We start from the raw sequence: 18,714 nt of genomic DNA, 5'->3' as shown, positions 1-18,714 counted from the left end.
GTAAATAATTAGGTGCTTAAAACTTATAAACACTTAAATTTAAAAAAAGAAAAAAGAAAAGAAAAAGAAAAATATAATTTATGAATTTATTATGATTTTCGTGGATATGGTATTTGTACCATGTACAAAACCGCATGGTACGTTTTAAGCTAACTAAAAACATATGATGTGGGGTCCATAACTTTTGACACATGAAAAGTCAAACCAGTTGCACAAAAACAAAGGCAGTACTATTTCCACGGGATTTTGCTTCCCTAAGCCCACCGCCTCAAACATGAAAAATACAATACAATCAATAATATTAATAATATGAAAAAGTGGGAAATAAATAAATTTTATAAAACCCGCTAGTATGGTTGACTCTGAAAAAAGCGAGTCGACTCAGAATTTAACCCGATCCCGTGAATTTTTTCAAAAAAAATGCCAAATAGTTAAAGACTTTAAAAGTTAGGTGCGAGTCTCACCACGAATAGTTGTATTTGCTTAAAGCTATGAAGGGACAAATTAGATTAAAATGGCGGGAAGTATGTCCTATTTAATGGAATTTCCCGCCCAATTATTTTCCAAGTTCAAAAACTTTGTCTCCATTGTAGATGTAATTTGTAACGGTCACTGTCCTAGTCCAACGGTTAATTTTAGTTCGGACTAGTCCTTGTAAAATTGGGAACAAGAGTTGATAGTTGCACAATTTGGACCCTAGATATTATATGATATATTTCTCAAAAAAAAAAAAAAATTATATGATATGATATGATAAATCATTTAAGCAAAAGTTATCATCTATTTCATTGAATCCCAAATTTGCAATCCAAATTTTCATGGGTTTTAAGGGTATGAGATAGTTTTTAAAAAGAGGAAGGCTATAAACTATAATTTCCACGATTGTTGACCTGATATGTTGTAATTAGAGTAACATCATTTTCAACATTGTTCATATATAACACCACTTCTTTAACATATTGTTTATAAAATTAAAGCGTTGATTATTACAAACAATGTCTATGGAGTGTTTCAGTTGAAACCGTGTGTTCAAAACACGATTTCAATTAAATTATGAAATTATAACTGAGACAAAAAGCTATGCCATCACATTTTCAATGGTAAGAACAATTTTCTTTTTATTCATATGCATAGGAAAAAAAATTTGTTTGGAAAGGAGTAAACCTTTTTTTTTTGGGGGGGGGGGGGGGGGTTACCTAAAGTTGGGGGTATAGTCCAAAGGGTAAATTTAGTAGGAATGTCAAAATGTGCCAACTAAACCAAGTGTGTTTGAGAACAAAACTTAAATTTTTGTTTGGTAACACAATTCTCATCTACTTGTCAGTTGCTTCACCCACAACCTAAAACTCACAATCCAAAACACTCGATTAGCCAGTGTTTCTAATAATGAGCTAATCCCAAAAACTACCAAATTGTGCCTTAAATTTCACCCTTGTCGAATGATCTTGGAAATCCAAAGCCATTACTATCAGTAAGCAACTACGACCACATGTAGACATCTTATCTTCCACTGCCCAACAACTTACGTCTTTAACCTTAATGGCAAAGCAATAATTATTTCAAGATGAAAACTGAACCACAATGCCCCAAGCAATAAGGCCTTGAATGACTAGGAAGTTAAGGTTCCATAAGAACCATGTGATGGATACACTTGGTTAGTGCATGCGTACACATTCAACACCCCAAAACCCTAAAACCACTTTCAAAATTGATAGTAATCATCCAATCCTATGGGTGAGCATAGATTCAAGGGTATTTTTTGGAGTTTTAAGCACTACACCAACCCCCAAAACATGTATATATATATATATATATATATATATATATATATATATATATATATAACCCTTAAGCCATGAGGCAAGGCATCCTTTATGATCAACATATTTTCTTCTATTCTCCCTTCAATTTCTTTAAAATTAATGGCATGTTTGGATGGAGAAGGAAATGAGGGGGAGTGGAGGGGAGTATAATAGAGTTGGCTAAAAATAAGCTGATTTTGTGCTAAATCTACTCTACTCCTCCTCAATCAAAACGAATCATAAAAGTCTATTAAAATTTCTAAACCTCGAATACTCTCAGGAATCAAGATCCATGATTTATGAAATATGAAAATTTTCAGTTAAGATATGCTAATTGTTGATGATCATTTTAGGAAGCCCAATAGAAATAAGAAGCCCAGCAACATGGGCAGAAATGAGTTGGTAATTGGATAGAAAAGTCATTAAGCCTAAGCGGCAGGAATAATAGATTATAGGGCCATAAAATAAACAAATGGGCCTTGAGAAAGCAAACGGGCCTAAAGGAGCCTGGAAAGAGAGAAGTAGCAAACCCATGGGCAGTATGTGATGTGGAAAAGTGAAAATGGGCCACAGCAAGCCCGAAGTAATGAAAGTAAAGAAAGTAAGGGGTTGATGGAAAGTCCATAAGCCCCAAGGATGAAGGATAAAGTAATTGGGTCAGGGAAGCCAAAAGGAGTTAGTAAAAGCCCATGGGAACACAGGATTAGAAAGGGCCGAGGATGCCCAAGGAAAGTAAATGGGCCAAAGATTCCCAAAAGGAAAATGGGACACAAGAGCCCGAAAACAATGTAACCAAAAAGCCCAAGTGACTATACTGAGTCATTTAAAGAAGAATAAGCAACAAGCCCAAAGAGGCCTAGCAGACTTGGGTCAAATAACACCACAGTAGGAATAACAGAGTAGTACGGCAAGAAATGCAAAGACTGCAGAAAAGAGCAAGAGAATGGGTTGAAGGAGGAAAAGGCCACAATCAAGCAAAAGCCCAACTCCCGAAGGGAGCAGGCCCTAAAGAATGTGAAGCTAGAAAATGGCTCATGCCATAAAAAGCCAAGGATGGGAGGATGGGCGACAGAATGTGCAGACAAGCCTCCAGACCACGGCGAACACATGAGCAGCAGGCAGATTTTGGACATACATGGAAGTGTAGCACACGCAAGACCTAAACATCACCAACTTGTACTCAGCCAATATAGGAGGTGGTGAAGTCATGGGTCAGAGGTAAAAGGGCATGGTTTGGCGGTGGGGAGAAGGGAAAACCTATTCTGGGGTTCCTGCTCAGACTCTTTTGGGGAGAAATGTCCTGCTGGGATGACATACCACCCAAAGGAAGCAAGGATGAGCTGGGACCACTAAGTGCATGCCATAAGGGATAAAAAGAGAGAGAGCCCCACACCGTAGCAGATAAGAGTGTCACGGTAAGCAAACAAACAAAATAATTTTCTTTGTCTGGTGGCACAGCCAACATGGGTAAGTGGTAGTGGCTGAGCGATTGGCAAACTATTAAGTGGTTGGCAAGGACACCCAGACCAAACAAAGGTTGTTAAAGGCTAAAATGGTAAAATCCAGTCACGGCAGGCACTATATAAAGGACCTTTACCATGCACAGTGAAGGGGCATCATGATCACAATCACAATCATGAACACAGTAATAGCAACCTCTAGGAGAGAATCGCAACAAATAAGTAAGCATTGAGAAAGAAAAGGAAGAGAAAAGAAAGAAAGGAAAAACTAGAAAAAATAGAGAAAAGGGAGTATAGAATGGCAGGCATGCGCCAATAGGTTGTCCTCTCTCTCCCTTTAACAGTCCTACTCTCTGCCAAAAGCTAAGGATTCTTTTGGGTACAAGCCATTCAGACATATTTCCCTTAAAGTGATTAATTTCCACGGCAGGATTTTCCCTGAGAGATTATTCGCATTGAGGAAAAACGGTTTTCCCTCTTTGGTCTTGATCTTGTGACATAACTCGGCACATCAGATTAATCTTTTTTCCTTTCTTTTGCTAACTCGTGCCTCACCCATTTATTCCCACTATTTTCTTTACAAGGTGTTCCTGATTATTATGATTATCATTTTAATTGGGGATTATTTGTTCAATTTATCTAAAGGCAAAAGCACTTTCTTTTATTATTATTATCATGTCTGCTTGCTATAACCCATCTGAAGTAGCTTTGTCTGCCATGAGCATCTTCTTGGCAAACGAAGCATAGTTCGTGCACAAGTCGGACTAAAGTGAGTTGCAGTTGGACCGGTCTCAACTCCCTAATCCAGAATACTTGGGTCCAATACGGTAGGAGGTAGCCCAGCCCAACATTACAAAAAGGCCCTCCACACTAATATATTATGAAATATGTTTTTTTTTTTTAATAGTTAAGATATGCTAATATATAGTATATAAAATAGTCTTTTTTTTTTTTTTTTTTTCTGGGTTGCCCTTTGAATTGAAAACCAATCTCCCAAAAATCCAAGAATTAAAGTTGACACCTAGTTCATATCTATGGCTAGCGCGGTCCCTTTCCAAAACAAAAATAATTTTTATTGTGCTCGCTATTATGGTGGGAGAGTCACTATTATGTGAAAACAAAAATAATTTTTATTGTGCTTGCTATTATGGTGGGAGAGTCACTATTATGTGAAAGGAAGGAGCACACATTTATTGTGCTCCCGAATCACTGAATAATAACTCCTTACTTAATAAGGAGTGTTCAAATATACAATACACTGCCAAATGTAAGACATAATTTACACAGAGCTTTAAATAAACTAAGCTAAAGTAGATGAATTGGCTCAAAAGATTATTTATAATTATCCATCACGTTGATTGACATTGATGAACAAAATTTGAACAATCCACTGCAAGGCTTGATCAAAATCATTTTGCATCCCACCACCAACACTAGGCCTTGTTTCTCTTATATTTCACCATTTTCCAGTAAATGAAAAAGCCTGGAGTACTCTTTCAAATCCCTACGCTCCTGGGGGGGGGGGGGGGGTAATTGAGGTCTGGGGGAGAGTAATGTTTTTCCTGTCGTCAATTAAAATATTTCTCCGTTAATTCCTTTTAGTTGGGCCTCTCAGTTTGTCATTATACCCCAAGAGGTAGAAAGAATTACAATCCCCATCCCACCTAAAATTCAAGGAATTCGTTGATAACTAGAAATATTACTGAATGAAAAAGAAGATTGAATCCACTCCAAATCATGTAAAGGATGCTACTAAAGATACTTGGCCACTAAAAGTTTAAGATGAAATTAGACACAAAACCATACTTTGACTATTCACGAACACTATTGTCATTATGATTAGCTACAATATGCTAACCCTGATGCGACTATCTCCATCTTAACATGTTAAAATACTCTCTTATGATATACATTAGGTCATGTGGCCGTGCAATTTCGATTGAGAAGTGCTAAGTCCACAATTTTCACAAGTCCTAGGTGGCAAACTGTTATTGATTTTAATTTGAACCCGCCACTGAATATTTTCTTACCCACCAATAACAAGTAACAACCTATTACCTAAGATTTGTTGTGAAAGTGTTGTGGACATAGCATTTCTCATTTCGATTCGTTGCCTTTGAAGACCTGAAAACTTAGGTCTAGTAAATCAAATCAAATCAAATTGAATTCATTCTGTATCCATCAAATTACAAAAATTGACCACCGCTTTAAAACCCATGGTGGAAATACATGAGCATGCAAGAAAATTGCATAGCAAAAAACTCTTGCCGCCCCGATCTGCCTCCGCAAGAAGTATAGCATGTTGGCTTATATAAATAGGCCCAAGTCAACTTCCTTCAAGCTCTAGTGCCAGGTCAGAAGCCACTCATTTTACCAGGTCATAAACATCTTGATCTCATGCGCTCTTAGAGCAAAAGAGCATTCTCATCAAAGGACATCATGTGAAGGAACAACTATTATATTTCTGTATTGGTCTAAGTAAAGAGCATTTTCAATTCCTCAATTCGTGCAGTTCTGACTTCTTGATCAGTCAAAGCTCCAGAAATCATCCGCTGCTTACGTGCTTGCACTGCTTCCATTCTTTCCTCTACAGTTCCCTGCCATCCAAAGCATTTAAACGAGTGTACACAGTTGCATCAGAGAGATATGACATAATTGGTAATAGTGCTTACTGTAGAGTCCAAGACAAAATGTTTGTGACATATCTCCTAGCTTTACCCATGTAAAGCAAAAGGTCCCCCGAGCCTTGCGTTAATTATTATTATTGTTTTTCTTTTTTTCTTTTCTTTTTGAGGAACAAAAAAGGGTGGCTCACGTGTGATATCACAACCGACCACACCCCACAGATACATCGCCTGTGAGTACCACCAGCTCATAATGGTGCCCGCGACTTGGACCCCACCCACGCACTTTGTTTTTTTTTAGAAACCAATGTCCAAACCCCACACCCGTGGGGTATGAGGACTCGAACCCGCACCTGGCACAGTCATCAAGAAGGGGGCAACCACTAGGGCTAGTGTGGTATTGTTTTCTTTTGGTAGAAAGGGACAAGTTGCAATTCCGTTGAAAAATTCTAAACCCTATTTATATTACCACTGAAGAAATGTTGAGTCAGCAACTCAATGCAGTTACTAAGTTCAACTCTGTACTGCCAGTGTCACTATAAAACTGAAAGAATAAAACTAGAATTTCTGGCCACATGGGCTAAGGATTCAAGAGAGAGAGAGAGAGAACCTTCACAATGAACCGTTTGATCATCACACTCTTAGTTTGTCCAATCCGATGAATGCGCATGACTGCTTGCTCCTCTACCGCTGGATTCCACCATGGATCCTAAAAAAATGTCGATCAGATCATAAACACCAAATTCACCAAAGCAAAAATCACTTGCCCAAAAGAGTATTGGACATGGAAACTGAAGAACAAAAGCAGGAAGAAAACATTAATGCAGAATAGCTTATTTAAAACATATATGCAAGTTATTTGTAAAGGCATTATCTATCTCGTCTAGTAATTAAAAAAAAAAAAAACAGATGCATAATTACACAATTTCACAAGCACCACCAAGTTTTCAGCATAAAAAAACTGCTCCTCCTAAATAATAATGATCTGGCTAAATTGCCACCTAAGTCGGACATTATGAAGGTGCAAAAACCCCAGTAACCTTAACAAAGATTCATTTACATTTTATAACTTGCTGACAACCAAAAACAACAAGTTAGTGCTTATAGAATGAGATATACCAATGCCAATTCCTAGTGCTATTTCATACAAGGAAGACAGCATATCACAATGAAAAGTGGAAAGTTCAATCTCCGTTGCATACCAAGACAAAGGCATTGGAAGCTGCTGTTAGATTTATTCCAACTCCACCAGCCTTCAGTGACATCAGCAATACCTAATGCAATATCCAAGCTCCAATTATTAAACCCAAACCATTTGTTAGACTACTTTTCTTTACCCACAGTACAAAAGAAGGAAAATTACTGCATAAATTAGTCAAATACCAGAATGTTGCTATCTTCTGAAAACTGCTTTAACACTTTTTCCCGCTGCTGCAGATTTAGAGTACCATCCAGACGAACAAAGGAAATGTTATTCCTGGACAAAAATGAAACTACTGAAATACTGATTGATGTGACAAATTACAAAGAACTGAATCTGATGGAAAAGTAAAATGCTTATATGAATTCACTCAGATCTTCTATAAAAGATATTCTGAAAGGAGAACAGCATGGTGCTCTAAGCTATCACAACCAAACGAGTTCATCTTCTCTAAGCAGCTATGAATTTTTACCAGGAGGAATCTTCTGCTATTCCGAAGAGTGTATACTCATTCAACTCTTCTATAAAAGATATACTAAGAGGAGAACCTACATCGCGCCCAATTTCTATGACACAACCAAATGAGTTCCTTCATCTTTTCTAAGGAGGTATATATTTTTACCGAGAAAGAGGAATCTGCAGGAGGTCAAGAAAGGCAGTCCACTGGCTGAAGACAATGCTTTTAGAGCCTGAAAAGCGAAGATTTTCAAGTTCATGCAAGAGAGCAACAACTTTGGATGACTCCACCCAATTTTTCTCAATATCGATCTGGAAACGACTCTCGGTTGGGGCTGTTATAAGATCTTGCTTACTAATGATCTTCCTGTAGAAGGAAATAATATTCAGAAATCGCATAATTGGAAAATTCACATCAAAATGACTTCAAAGAAAAGAATATACAAATCCTGTAAAAGAACATACAAAAATAAAATCCATATTTAAAACATTATGACAACTGACAACTTGAAGATACCTACAAACAGGACATAAACCAGAAGTAGAATTTCGCCAACTTGCCAATAGACATTCCCGACATAAGCGGTGAGCACAAGGTGTCAATACTGCATCTTCGAATGCTTCAAGACATATCGGACACTCTCCTTTCTCCCCTTTACGCAGCTCTTCCACAACCTCTTGAACATAAGCTCGTGAAGGCACATCTTTAGCTTCCCCTTCCTGGGCATTGTGGCTGCCTTTAAGGAAACGTTTAGCTAGCTTATTCAGATCAGAAAATTCTTGCGTATCTCCTCGACTGTCCAAATCAAAGCCACCCTTAAGCAATCATAATTGTAGGATTTTTTATTTAAACAAGATATAAGGACATTTTTACGGTTATAATCAACAGTAACATTTAACTATCATATGAACAATTATTATGGTCAATCTCTTCATGCAACTAGATATTTGGGGATAAGAATTCCTTGCTGACTACCAATCATTCAAAATAAAGTGCATTGATAATTGGCCTAAAGATCACCTCTATACCTTACCAGACCTCCATAGTACCATCATCATTGTAGCAAGGCATGAATATAATAACAATAAAGCTGGGGGGGGGGGGGGGACTGAAGGTATACATACCTCATCACAAGAAATGGATGATCACAACATTGGCGAAGACGTAAAAGTAACTCCAATATGGAAGCATAGTTATGAAGAACCCGTCCTTGCTCAACAAATTGATCAAACTTCACCTGAAGGGATTTCATATCAACATATTACTCTTAGTTTTATCCCCCCTCCCTAGGTCATTGACATATTGTTCAAAATGTACCATAGAATATAACCTTAAAACAAATACACAGTATATAAAGCAATGATGGAAACGAGAACCTTAGATCTTCTAAAAAGGGCGTCATAAAAGTCTTTTTCAGCTTCCGTGAGTTCGCAATAGATAACCTGAATATCAGCTGGTGGAAGAACAATAATTGGCCTGCAACAAACAATAATTTTTAGAGGAAAACATACAAAAAAGTGGAGATAAGATGACATTACTCACCTTCCTTCTCGATCAGTGCTAGATTTTGTTCTCCTTAACATGATTGGCTTTAGAATGGACTGAACCAACTTTAACCCTCTCTCATCACCCTCCTCAAATGGTTTTTGAACAAGTTTGTTCCACCTGGAATATATAAGATAGACCAATCAAACAAGGGACATCTACATCAACTAACTTCATGGAAATAATAGGAAATTAGAAAGAGTGTTTGCTTAAACATATATGACACCCAAACCAACCCACATACACACAAAAGAATGCCAGGAATGAATGGCATCCACTGCAGAGGTTCCCTACCTTATCACTTCACTGAAGCTGCTATGTGCGACTTGGGGACATAGTGCTTTATATGACTAAATTCACATATAAACTATAATTTTTCATAGGGCCAATGTCCTGAAAATGGTGTTTGGAGTGCTTTTCTGGGTTGCAAACAAATTGCTGAAAATAAGCAATTTTCCTTGAAAATATTTTTGACTGAAAATGGAAAATATTTTACATCAAAACTAATGGATTCTAATACTGGCAAAGGTGCAGCCATTAAACAAAACTCAAAAGAGGCCCGGTTTAAAGTATTGCCAAAATTTCTCATCAGAAAGATTAGTTTCTTATGTATCTCTTGTAATCATTAAATTTTTTTAATTTTAAAGAGCATCCTTTATTTCGCAAACTACAAAAAAGCATCTTCTATGAATTCGCGAAGGCTTCTCAGTACATTTGATGTACAAAAATTGATAATAGCTGAGCAAAGGAAAATATTGCCTTCACATGCAAATAATTTTTAAACAAAAATAGAGAAAAAATACTAGATATAAGAAACCTCAGCAGGAATTATACAGAATTAAAAATAGCCATAACCAATTTTAGGAACTCCAAAGATCACATTATGTTTATTCTACACTAAAAATGGCGGCAAAACTTACCATGCCCAAGTTCCCCATGGTTCCACCTTCAAAAATCTAAGAAGACTGTAAATGTCCTCTAGGTTGTTCTGTGATGGAAAAATTAAATGTCAGGAAGCATAACAATGAAGTAAAACAACCACACCACACAAGTAACAAAAGTCACTATCTGCAAGATAAGCATCTGGCCTGCTCAATATAGCTTCGTAGACATTGGACTTGATGTCCTACCAAAACAAATAGCGGACTCAACAACAACATCTATATCTAAGAGAAACTAACCAAGTCACATAAGCAAGCATAAATTCAAAACAAGTGCATGTGCAGATGTAACACTGCAAAATAGTACATAAAACCACATAAACTTGTTGCAGTGCTTAAGCTTAACAGCATATGCACAGGTATATCAGAAGCTGAAGCTCTTGTATCCAGCTTCTGATATCAACATTTATCTCCCTTTAGATTTTGTATTACATATACTAGAGAAAAGTTTTACTTAGTTCTTACAGAGCTTAATCAAGTTAATAAATGTCCACGGCATCCTTATTTCAGCAGATAAACTGAACGGTGCTTGCAAGAGAAAAGTCAAAAGGTACCACATGAAGATAACTTCATGCTTCAAGCATGACATCAGATGTGAAAAATTTGCGAAGCACATAAATATGCAATAGACCTTAAAGATCCAATATCATTTAAAACATGGATATTATATAATAATGAAAAGACGGAAAGTATTCTAATAATACGCCATCCGTGATCCATCACATGATATAAGTATCAAAAGGAAGTTTTGGCCTAAAGGTCCCAAGTACCTTCCCATTATGGAAAAAGATCTATTAGATGTCAACTGTCAAGTCAACCATCCTGTTAGAAGCTTAACAAAAGGGGTTGGGTGGGAGCTCAGCTATGAAATAGACTTGAGGGAGAGAGCAAATACTGACTAAAAAAGACATCTAGAAGAAATAGTGGACGAGTTCGAAGGAACCTTTTTTCTTCAGATTTAGTAAAGTTGTTCATTTGATTGCTAAAAAGATTGCACAGAAGTACCAGAGAGAGAGAGAGAGAGAGGACACCCAACAAGTAGTAACATTCATTCACAAGAACCCTTTTTGGTTTACAATAATTTCCAAGGAAACTTGACCAGTTTACAACAAGTTCCATAAAAACTTGACCTGGATGGGGGTGCCAGTAAGACACCAGCGACGATCAGCATCTAGAGCCGCAGCAGCCATAGAAATTTGGCTTTTAGAGGATTTTATGGTATGTGCCTCATCAAGAATCACTCTAAACCATCTAACTGAGTAAAGTCCACCATTGTCTTCAGCATTCTACATAGATAAACAGATACAACAAGAAAAATGCATTTGTTGATCTCATGCAAAGAAAGCTAGCAAATTATACTCAGACAGTTTCCATGATAAAGAACGAGTGTTTAAATTTTTTGATACATAACAAGAATGTTTAAATTACCTCTGCCGAGAACTCTGAGGCTAACACTCCATATGTGGTAATTACAACATCACTCTGAGCTAGAGTTCTTGCATCCTTTGGTCTACTTTGTCCATAATGAACATATAGAGACAAAATCCCTGGTTGTGCATGAGTCTCAATCTCTGCCTGACAATTCACTGAATCATTCAGACTGACTCTCATAAACAGAAAAGCATATGAGCATGCATATGCTTTGCTACTTATAGTACCAACTTTCAATGAAGCACTTGATACAATTATGCAGAATAACAAACAGTAAATAAGGATTCCAATACTAATACCTTCCACTGGCCTAGAAGTGTCATAGGACATACAATCAAATTTCCACCATTAATAAGGATGTTCTTTTGCTTCATCAACTTATCAAAACCTGAAATTTTTGTTGTCTTCTTTGGCGGATCTTGACAGTGGTCCAACATACCACTGGGTTCACTATCTTCACTTGACGGGTGACTCATGTACTGACTACTTGATGATCCACCTCTTTCTGAATGAGCAAGGAGGAGGGATATGGTCATAATGGTCTTCCCAAGACCCATTGCATCTGCCAGAATCTTTAATTGCAAAATAAAGTCAATATACTGAGTTATAACAATGATGAATGGGAATTAAAATCAAAATTAGGTATGAGCCATCTCAGAACATACTCCTCCTCTGGCCATTTGCAGTGTGCTTGGAAATTCTGTTGTAGCATCACCTGAAAATGCATTCAAATAGACAACCAGCTCTCTCCTAGATAGACAAACACTCCCATGAATACAGAGTCTCAAGATTAGAGAGGATCAGATAACATAATGATCTAACGTACTTGTCTGCAAGACGGTATGCCTCCCAACATGGATGAAGTGTTGTTGCTGCCTCATCCAGGCATTGTCCCTTCTCCAGCTGAATCATCCAATGAAGAGCCTGCTTTTGGTAGGGTCGAAGTTCACATTGAAGAGTACCAGGGGGATCCATTTCCTATAACACAACACACTTCTGAGTAATTTCACCTTCTATAGGCATAAGCAAGCCCCACTAAAGTTCAATATCATCTAAGAAATGACGGTACCTCTAACTCAGAGCAATTTCCAACACCAACAATGTTGTCGAGATCAGCATCTGAAATGGACTCCTCATTTTCCACTTCATTTTCGTTTCGAGAAGGATTCGTAGACTTGTTAACGTGTAACAATGAGGCCCGAAGACCGGAACTATCCTGTTAAAGCAAGATTAAGCTCTAAACTCCACCATGAACACAGCTAGAAAAAGAAAGCTTTTAATGTTTCCCTACCTCCGGGTTTAAAGGCCGCTTCCTTGTGTACAGGTCACTGGGAGTGAATTCTGCCTAATTACAACCAATCAATAAAGTAAATAAAAATTCAGTTACAACTTCTATGTAAAAGCTCAGCAGGATACAATATTCGATAACAAAAAGATGGTAACTACATCATATATTCAAATTTAGCAGCACAAGCAGCATCTATGATCAGATTAAAGGAATAAACTTGAAGGAGAAAGATGAAACAAGAAAAATAACAAATTATCACCTTCTTAGAAGGGATTAGTCCGAGCAACCGGAACAAATTTGGGAGAGGATGAACTACTGATTCCTCAGCAGCATTGCTGGCTGCCTTGAGCGAATTCTGGTGATGCTTACGGAACATAGAACTATTGAGGTATACACTAGATTGAAGACAATATGTAAATTCATCAACCACTGTATACACCAACCAGATACAACATTATACAATTCAAAACAAAATCATATGCAACACTATCTTAACCATGCTACCCTCATCATCAATTTCTTGACGCCAACCTAGTTATGAGGTGAAATTAACCAAAACATCTTCGAAAACTTACAAGTCTATCATAAAGACAACGTAATTTCATGAAATCAAAAAAGCAGATTATCATCATTAAGTTAAAACCTACATTTACCTTATCGACAAAAGAATCGTATCCATTATGCCTAAAACATCAGGAGCAGATTTACAACAACCTTCAACCTTAACCTTCTTATCTCTCACAAGCGGCAAAAGACACCGTGCCCATTCATTCGGTATTCTACCAATCTGCCACGACGCCAATCAATTCAAACACAACATATCAGACTCAAATTGATCAATCACATTCACAATCATTCTCAAATTAATATTTTCCACATTACCTCGCCGGATTCTATAGTTGAAAACCTCACAATCTCTGAACAAGCTGCCACAGCGTGCTGTCGACCCTTCCCGAAAACCTTTCCCGGCGACGGAGAACGAGAAGAACTGCTCTTCAGCGGGAACGTGAACACCACTTCATCACCAGTCTTCACTCTCCTCCCTTTACTCGTGGACAACCCGGAAACTTCACTGCAACCTACGAACCACCACTCGTCCCCAAGCGAACTCTCTCGACTCACGTCTTCTTCTTCGACGAAACCCTCACCGGAGTCACTAACGCTGCAATCAGTAGCATTTGCTTCGCGCACTGTCGAATTCGAATTCGAATTTGAATTCGAATTCTGGTTCTCGAAGCCGTTTCGCTTCGAAGAATTCGAAGCAACGGCGCGAGAAACTCTAGGGGTTTTGGGAATGGCTTGTAATTCTTTTGATTTGAAATTGGGCGTGTCGAAGATTATGTTGATCGCGGCGGTGGCGTCGTTTTTGGCCAAGTGTAGGGCTCTGATTATGTCCATGTCGGAGTATTCCGAGCCCACGATGGATCGGACGGTGGATAAGAGCTCGTCCGTGACCTTATTCCCCATCTGAACAAAACCCTAAATTTGAACCCTAATTTCCACGTGTACAGTTTGGGATTGCGAAGTTTTGGAAGGACTGTGAGACCCAGGGTGAGTGGTGAGACTGGGGACGGTGAAGGCAAAGAAAGACAGGGACGGTGGTGCTAAAATGCGCAGCGGTGCAAGATAGCGATGGTTTTGAAAAGTGGGGAAATGAAAAGTGGAGAGAGGGCGGGTCTGGGTTTAGAAATGGCGGGGAAAGTTGGAGAGTTAATGCGTGTGACATGCACGTGACGCCGTTCTATTTCCCGCCATTTCTATATATGTGAAGTAAAAGTAAAATTGTAGTTAATGGCAAGGTTGGGTTAAGGGCAATTGCGCACTAGACCGTTGTGTTGTGCCCTGAACTCATTGAAATGTAAGGGAGAGGCTTGTGTCACTGGACATGTTAGGATATAATTGAACGTGTGTCCGTATCTCAATGTATCTAGTAGAACTGACCACTAGATACAAGTCCAACCCGAAATGTAAATACGTGATAACGGATCTAGTTTTCTGTGCATTGGATTTAAGCCAGCTCCTTAAATGCATTTGTAATTGGCTAATTGCTGGTGAAACATGACATTGTCTTGATAGTGAAAATTGGGGTTTTTGGATTTTATTTAAAAAAAAAAAAAATCATTAAGCGATTTTTTAAATATTTTTTATTGAGAAAATAAGCAAAATATTAGAAAGCAAAGAGATCCATGTGATATTGGGTGTTTATCAAATAAGTACTGGTTCTTGATCCATGCTTTGCAAAAAAAGAAAAGAAAAAAAGATGTGTTGAATTTATAATGATGTGATTGCCCCTTTGCATTAATGCCAATCTGGGATAACATTAAACAATAAAATTATCACAAAGCCTACTTGAAGCATCAACTCTTTAGACAATTATAAGGCCAACAAGAAATGCTAGAAAGGGAGGTTATTTATTCTATAATAAACTGCATACAGTTAAGTATGCCACAGATGATGAAAGAACATTTGGAAGCAAGAGAAAAATCCTGAATATAAGGATCCTCATATAGAACATCGTTCACTTTTATTCGAGCACAGAGCATGAAACCTTTCAGCAACATTTCCTATTGGCTGCAGAGATGAATAATGGGATTAGCACATAGCAGTTGAGACTAGACCACGTTTTTCTGCTGTTGGTAAAACAAGATGTGAAACCCAATAAACTGGGATATGCTGCAAACTGCAAAGTCAATTGCAGAACCCATCCATCTTTTGCAAGGAACAAAGCTTTGGGGAAGGATTGGAAAATATGTGATAATTAAAATTTTTAATATTGGGCTGTAGATTAATATATAGGGAAGTAAAGCAATCTGAGCTTCTCGAGCTTAGCTCATGACTGACACAATCAGGTCCTAATCAAGAAGCCTCTAGCTTTGATAATGCAAATGAGCCAATGTTGAGCAACCTTATTCATTTTTAACTACTAAAAGTTCAAGCTACCTGAGCTCAACTGAGATTTGCTTAAAATATCCAACCTTGTAATTTTCATTTTTCAAACCTTTTGCACCATTTTCGCCTATGATGATAGGCTCATTATTGTGAATGTGATTTTAACTATTTAATGGTGGCCACCTCTCTCATGTAAGGCAAGTACTGGAGGAATTTCATTTTTTTCAAAGAGGAGAGTTGCCTATGTGGAAAATATCACAACATTCAATACTTTTTTTTTTTGGTGGAGAAGATACAACATTCAATTCTTGAATCTAAAGAATATTCACAAATATCACAACATTCAATACTTACCTCCTTTACCTTGATAAGTTGTAATACAAACCACTAGTGGTTAGATAGGTAGATAATGGAGAAGGGAGAGATGAAATTCAAACTACTACGTGAGGTATTAATTATAAATGATGTTATTACCATTAAACTATTGTCTAAACCTCAAAAATAGAAATTTATATGAGAAAGTAATATGTGGTTAAATAAACAAAATAATTATTGAAAAAATTATAGGAAAGGGAGAAATGGAAAAAGGCTCTTAAGAGAAACCGAAGTCAAGTGGCAACACATTATTTTCTTTCTTTTTGAAGTGTTAAGAGTTATAGATAACAATTGTCAAGAGCATTGTAGTTTGATAGTTTGACTTATCTAGATGTTACTAACGTATAGATGTCCAAACTTCGAATCTTCCTACTTGCAACTATGAAATTAGTAAATATAAATAACCATTGTGTCTTCGTAGTACACATATCACTTCATTTTTTTTGAATAAATATTTCAATAAATTTTGGCTATTATATTGTGTAAGTCTTTTCATGGTTATATATATATATATATATATAACAAAACAAAACAGCAGAACATTTAAACTTTTTTTTTTTTTGGAGAAGAAACATTTAAATATATTTAATCTATCTTAACCTTGCCTTTCTATTTCAATTTTTTTTTAAGTGAACGTGTGTTCTTCATTTCATCCATTGAAAGGCATAATCGATTCATTTAAAAAAATATATATAATTATTTTCTAATTTAAGAAAATATGACACATGTATTTCTTTTACATTTAAGAACAAAATAAAAGATTATTAAGTCGTGAAACTGATACCTTTGAAAATATATATAACTCACCAATAAAAAAGTGATTTATTCAACGGTCGTATCAAATTCTTTCCCATTATAGCACAGAAACCTGAAACAATTGCTCAATGCCTCAATGTATAAACGAAAGTGGCCTTCACAGTTCACAGTAACAGTATCAAAAGCCACTAGTTAAGCCGAAAGTCACCAACTTTGCCAAAAGACACTTTCCCAAAGTTTACATTATTTCTCATAGGAAAATAAAAGCTTTTATTTAATTTGAAAAGGTCTTAACAATAAATAATCTCAAACGTTAAATACTCAAAAATTTTGAAAATTGTCCAAGAAACTATCACTATATACGCTCATATTCCACATTGCTGCAATATATGCTACTAATTAAACCTACTTATCATCCACATATTGAGTCATGTCTTACTCAAAACTCCTCACCTTATAGGAAAGTACAGAGTACAGAGAATTGAAGGAAGAGAGAAAAGCTAAAGCTAGAGAGAAATTGGAATGAAGAAAAACTTGTATTCCATTCAATTGAATGAACCTGTACATGTATCTGTGACTAAATCACTAAACTAAATACAGAAAACAGAGCAAAGTAAAATATCCCAAATTATGCGGGAACAGTTATAACACGTGTATTTGTTATTGTCTCACGTGTGAACACATCCTACTTAAATACACCACTAAACTACAGGTCTACACTACACTATACTACACTGCACAGCTGTCGTTTATCTCAGACTTCATTCCTTCTCTTCTTTCATCTTTTACTTCGTTCCTTTCTTCCTTTCTGATCTGATTCATAACTTTGATACACCTCTCTCATTTTGTTAATCCTCGTTCTTCTTCTCCAAACCGTTTCTGTTGTTCCTACCCATTATTATTTAAGCTCTAAGAATTTCACCAGCAATGATCATTATGAAACAAATCTCAAAGATCTTATCTGTTATCTTACCTATGAAATCCCTCCCTTGGGTTTTGCTCTTGGTTCTAGAGGTCATGGTCAAGATAGAACATATGGGCTAGCTCTTTGTCCTGGTGATACCTCAGTCACAGATTGCATGAGCTGCGTTGCCGATGTAACAAGAAAAATTCTAACACTTTGCCCAAATACTAGAGGTGCAGTCATGTGGAACAAGTTTTATGTTAGGACATGTGTGATTTGATATTAGGAACATATGTCAAATTAGAATTAGCTAATTCTTGTAATCGGGTAGATTTAAGATATGTTTAATGTTTCAAAAAACAAGGTTTCAAGTTCAAGTGTCAAAGCCATACAAGTCTATCCAAGAAACAAGTGAAGAAGTACTGGATTTTAAAACTCGACAGTTAGCATCTATCGAGGTTTAAAAAGCTGCTGAAGCCCGAAGCTCGACAGTTAACTCAATAAATACCCTATCTGTCGAGGTTTATGAAATTCAGTTTTTCAGAGCTAATTTCACTCCAATCCGTGAGTATGTGTTTTTTTTTTTTTTTTTTTTCCTCATAACCTTAAACATATATAAGGATTATTTTAAGGGCCGTAAAAGGTTGCGCAAGTATGAAACAAAGTTTTGTTCATGCAAATTGTGACCGAAGGCATAATTTGCCCTCGTTCATCTTTCTTTTAAAGAAGCTGTTACGTTTGTACACCTTAGAATTTTGTGACCAAGGAGCTTCGTGATTTTTCATTGTGTGATGAACTGAAGAAATTTGCAACCAACATCTTTCTCAAGTTGGTGATCAAGTCGCGTATTGGGATCTGTATATCTATTGGTTAGTCACGTACTAGGAGTCATGCATTGAAAATGAGAGATTGCTACTACAGAACAAGTCCAATTGAGTATTGAAGTAAAGCTTCAATTGTAGGTTGGTATAAGGTACTAAGATTCCTTTACTTGTAATCGCTTGTTTTGATAATAATAGATTTTCGAGAGTGGTGACCTTA

At 36.8% G+C, this 18,714-nt stretch overlaps 1 protein-coding gene across 3 annotated transcripts; it reads right to left on the bottom strand.

Moving 5' to 3' along the window:
* Positions 1-5,355: 5,355 nt before the first annotated feature.
* On the bottom strand, positions 5,356-14,481 carry LOC126722469 (DNA repair protein RAD5A). 3 transcript variants are annotated; one of them, XM_050425630.1, is made up of 20 exons: positions 13,632-14,477; positions 13,403-13,536; positions 13,009-13,144; positions 12,753-12,806; positions 12,531-12,677; positions 12,288-12,439; positions 12,127-12,211; positions 11,761-12,033; positions 11,459-11,605; positions 11,161-11,316; positions 10,010-10,077; positions 9,087-9,209; positions 8,921-9,020; positions 8,669-8,781; positions 8,061-8,339; positions 7,710-7,910; positions 7,270-7,363; positions 7,089-7,160; positions 6,497-6,595; positions 5,356-5,859 (listed from the first exon to the last, which is right to left on the bottom strand). In XM_050425630.1, exons 1-20 carry the CDS (start codon positions 14,214-14,216, stop codon positions 5,737-5,739), a joined length of 3,141 nt encoding a protein of 1,046 aa, XP_050281587.1. In that variant the 5' UTR covers positions 14,217-14,477; the 3' UTR covers positions 5,356-5,736. The 3 variants fall into 3 exon arrangements, 2 of the variants coding, with proteins under 2 accessions (XP_050281587.1, XP_050281596.1); XR_007654003.1 differs by lacking the exon at positions 5,356-5,859 and having other exon boundaries at positions 6,515-6,595; positions 7,089-7,177; positions 13,632-14,479; XM_050425639.1 differs by lacking the exons at positions 5,356-5,859; positions 6,497-6,595; positions 7,089-7,160; positions 7,270-7,363 and having other exon boundaries at positions 7,771-7,910; positions 8,065-8,339; positions 13,632-14,481.
* Between the last annotated feature and the right edge of the window lie 4,233 nt (positions 14,482-18,714).

The sequence above is a fragment of the Quercus robur genome, chromosome 1 (genome assembly GCF_932294415.1).
Source record: "Quercus robur chromosome 1, dhQueRobu3.1, whole genome shotgun sequence".
NCBI lineage: Eukaryota > Viridiplantae > Streptophyta > Magnoliopsida > Fagales > Fagaceae > Quercus > Quercus robur.
This window is presented reverse-complemented; position numbering and strand designations above follow the sequence as displayed.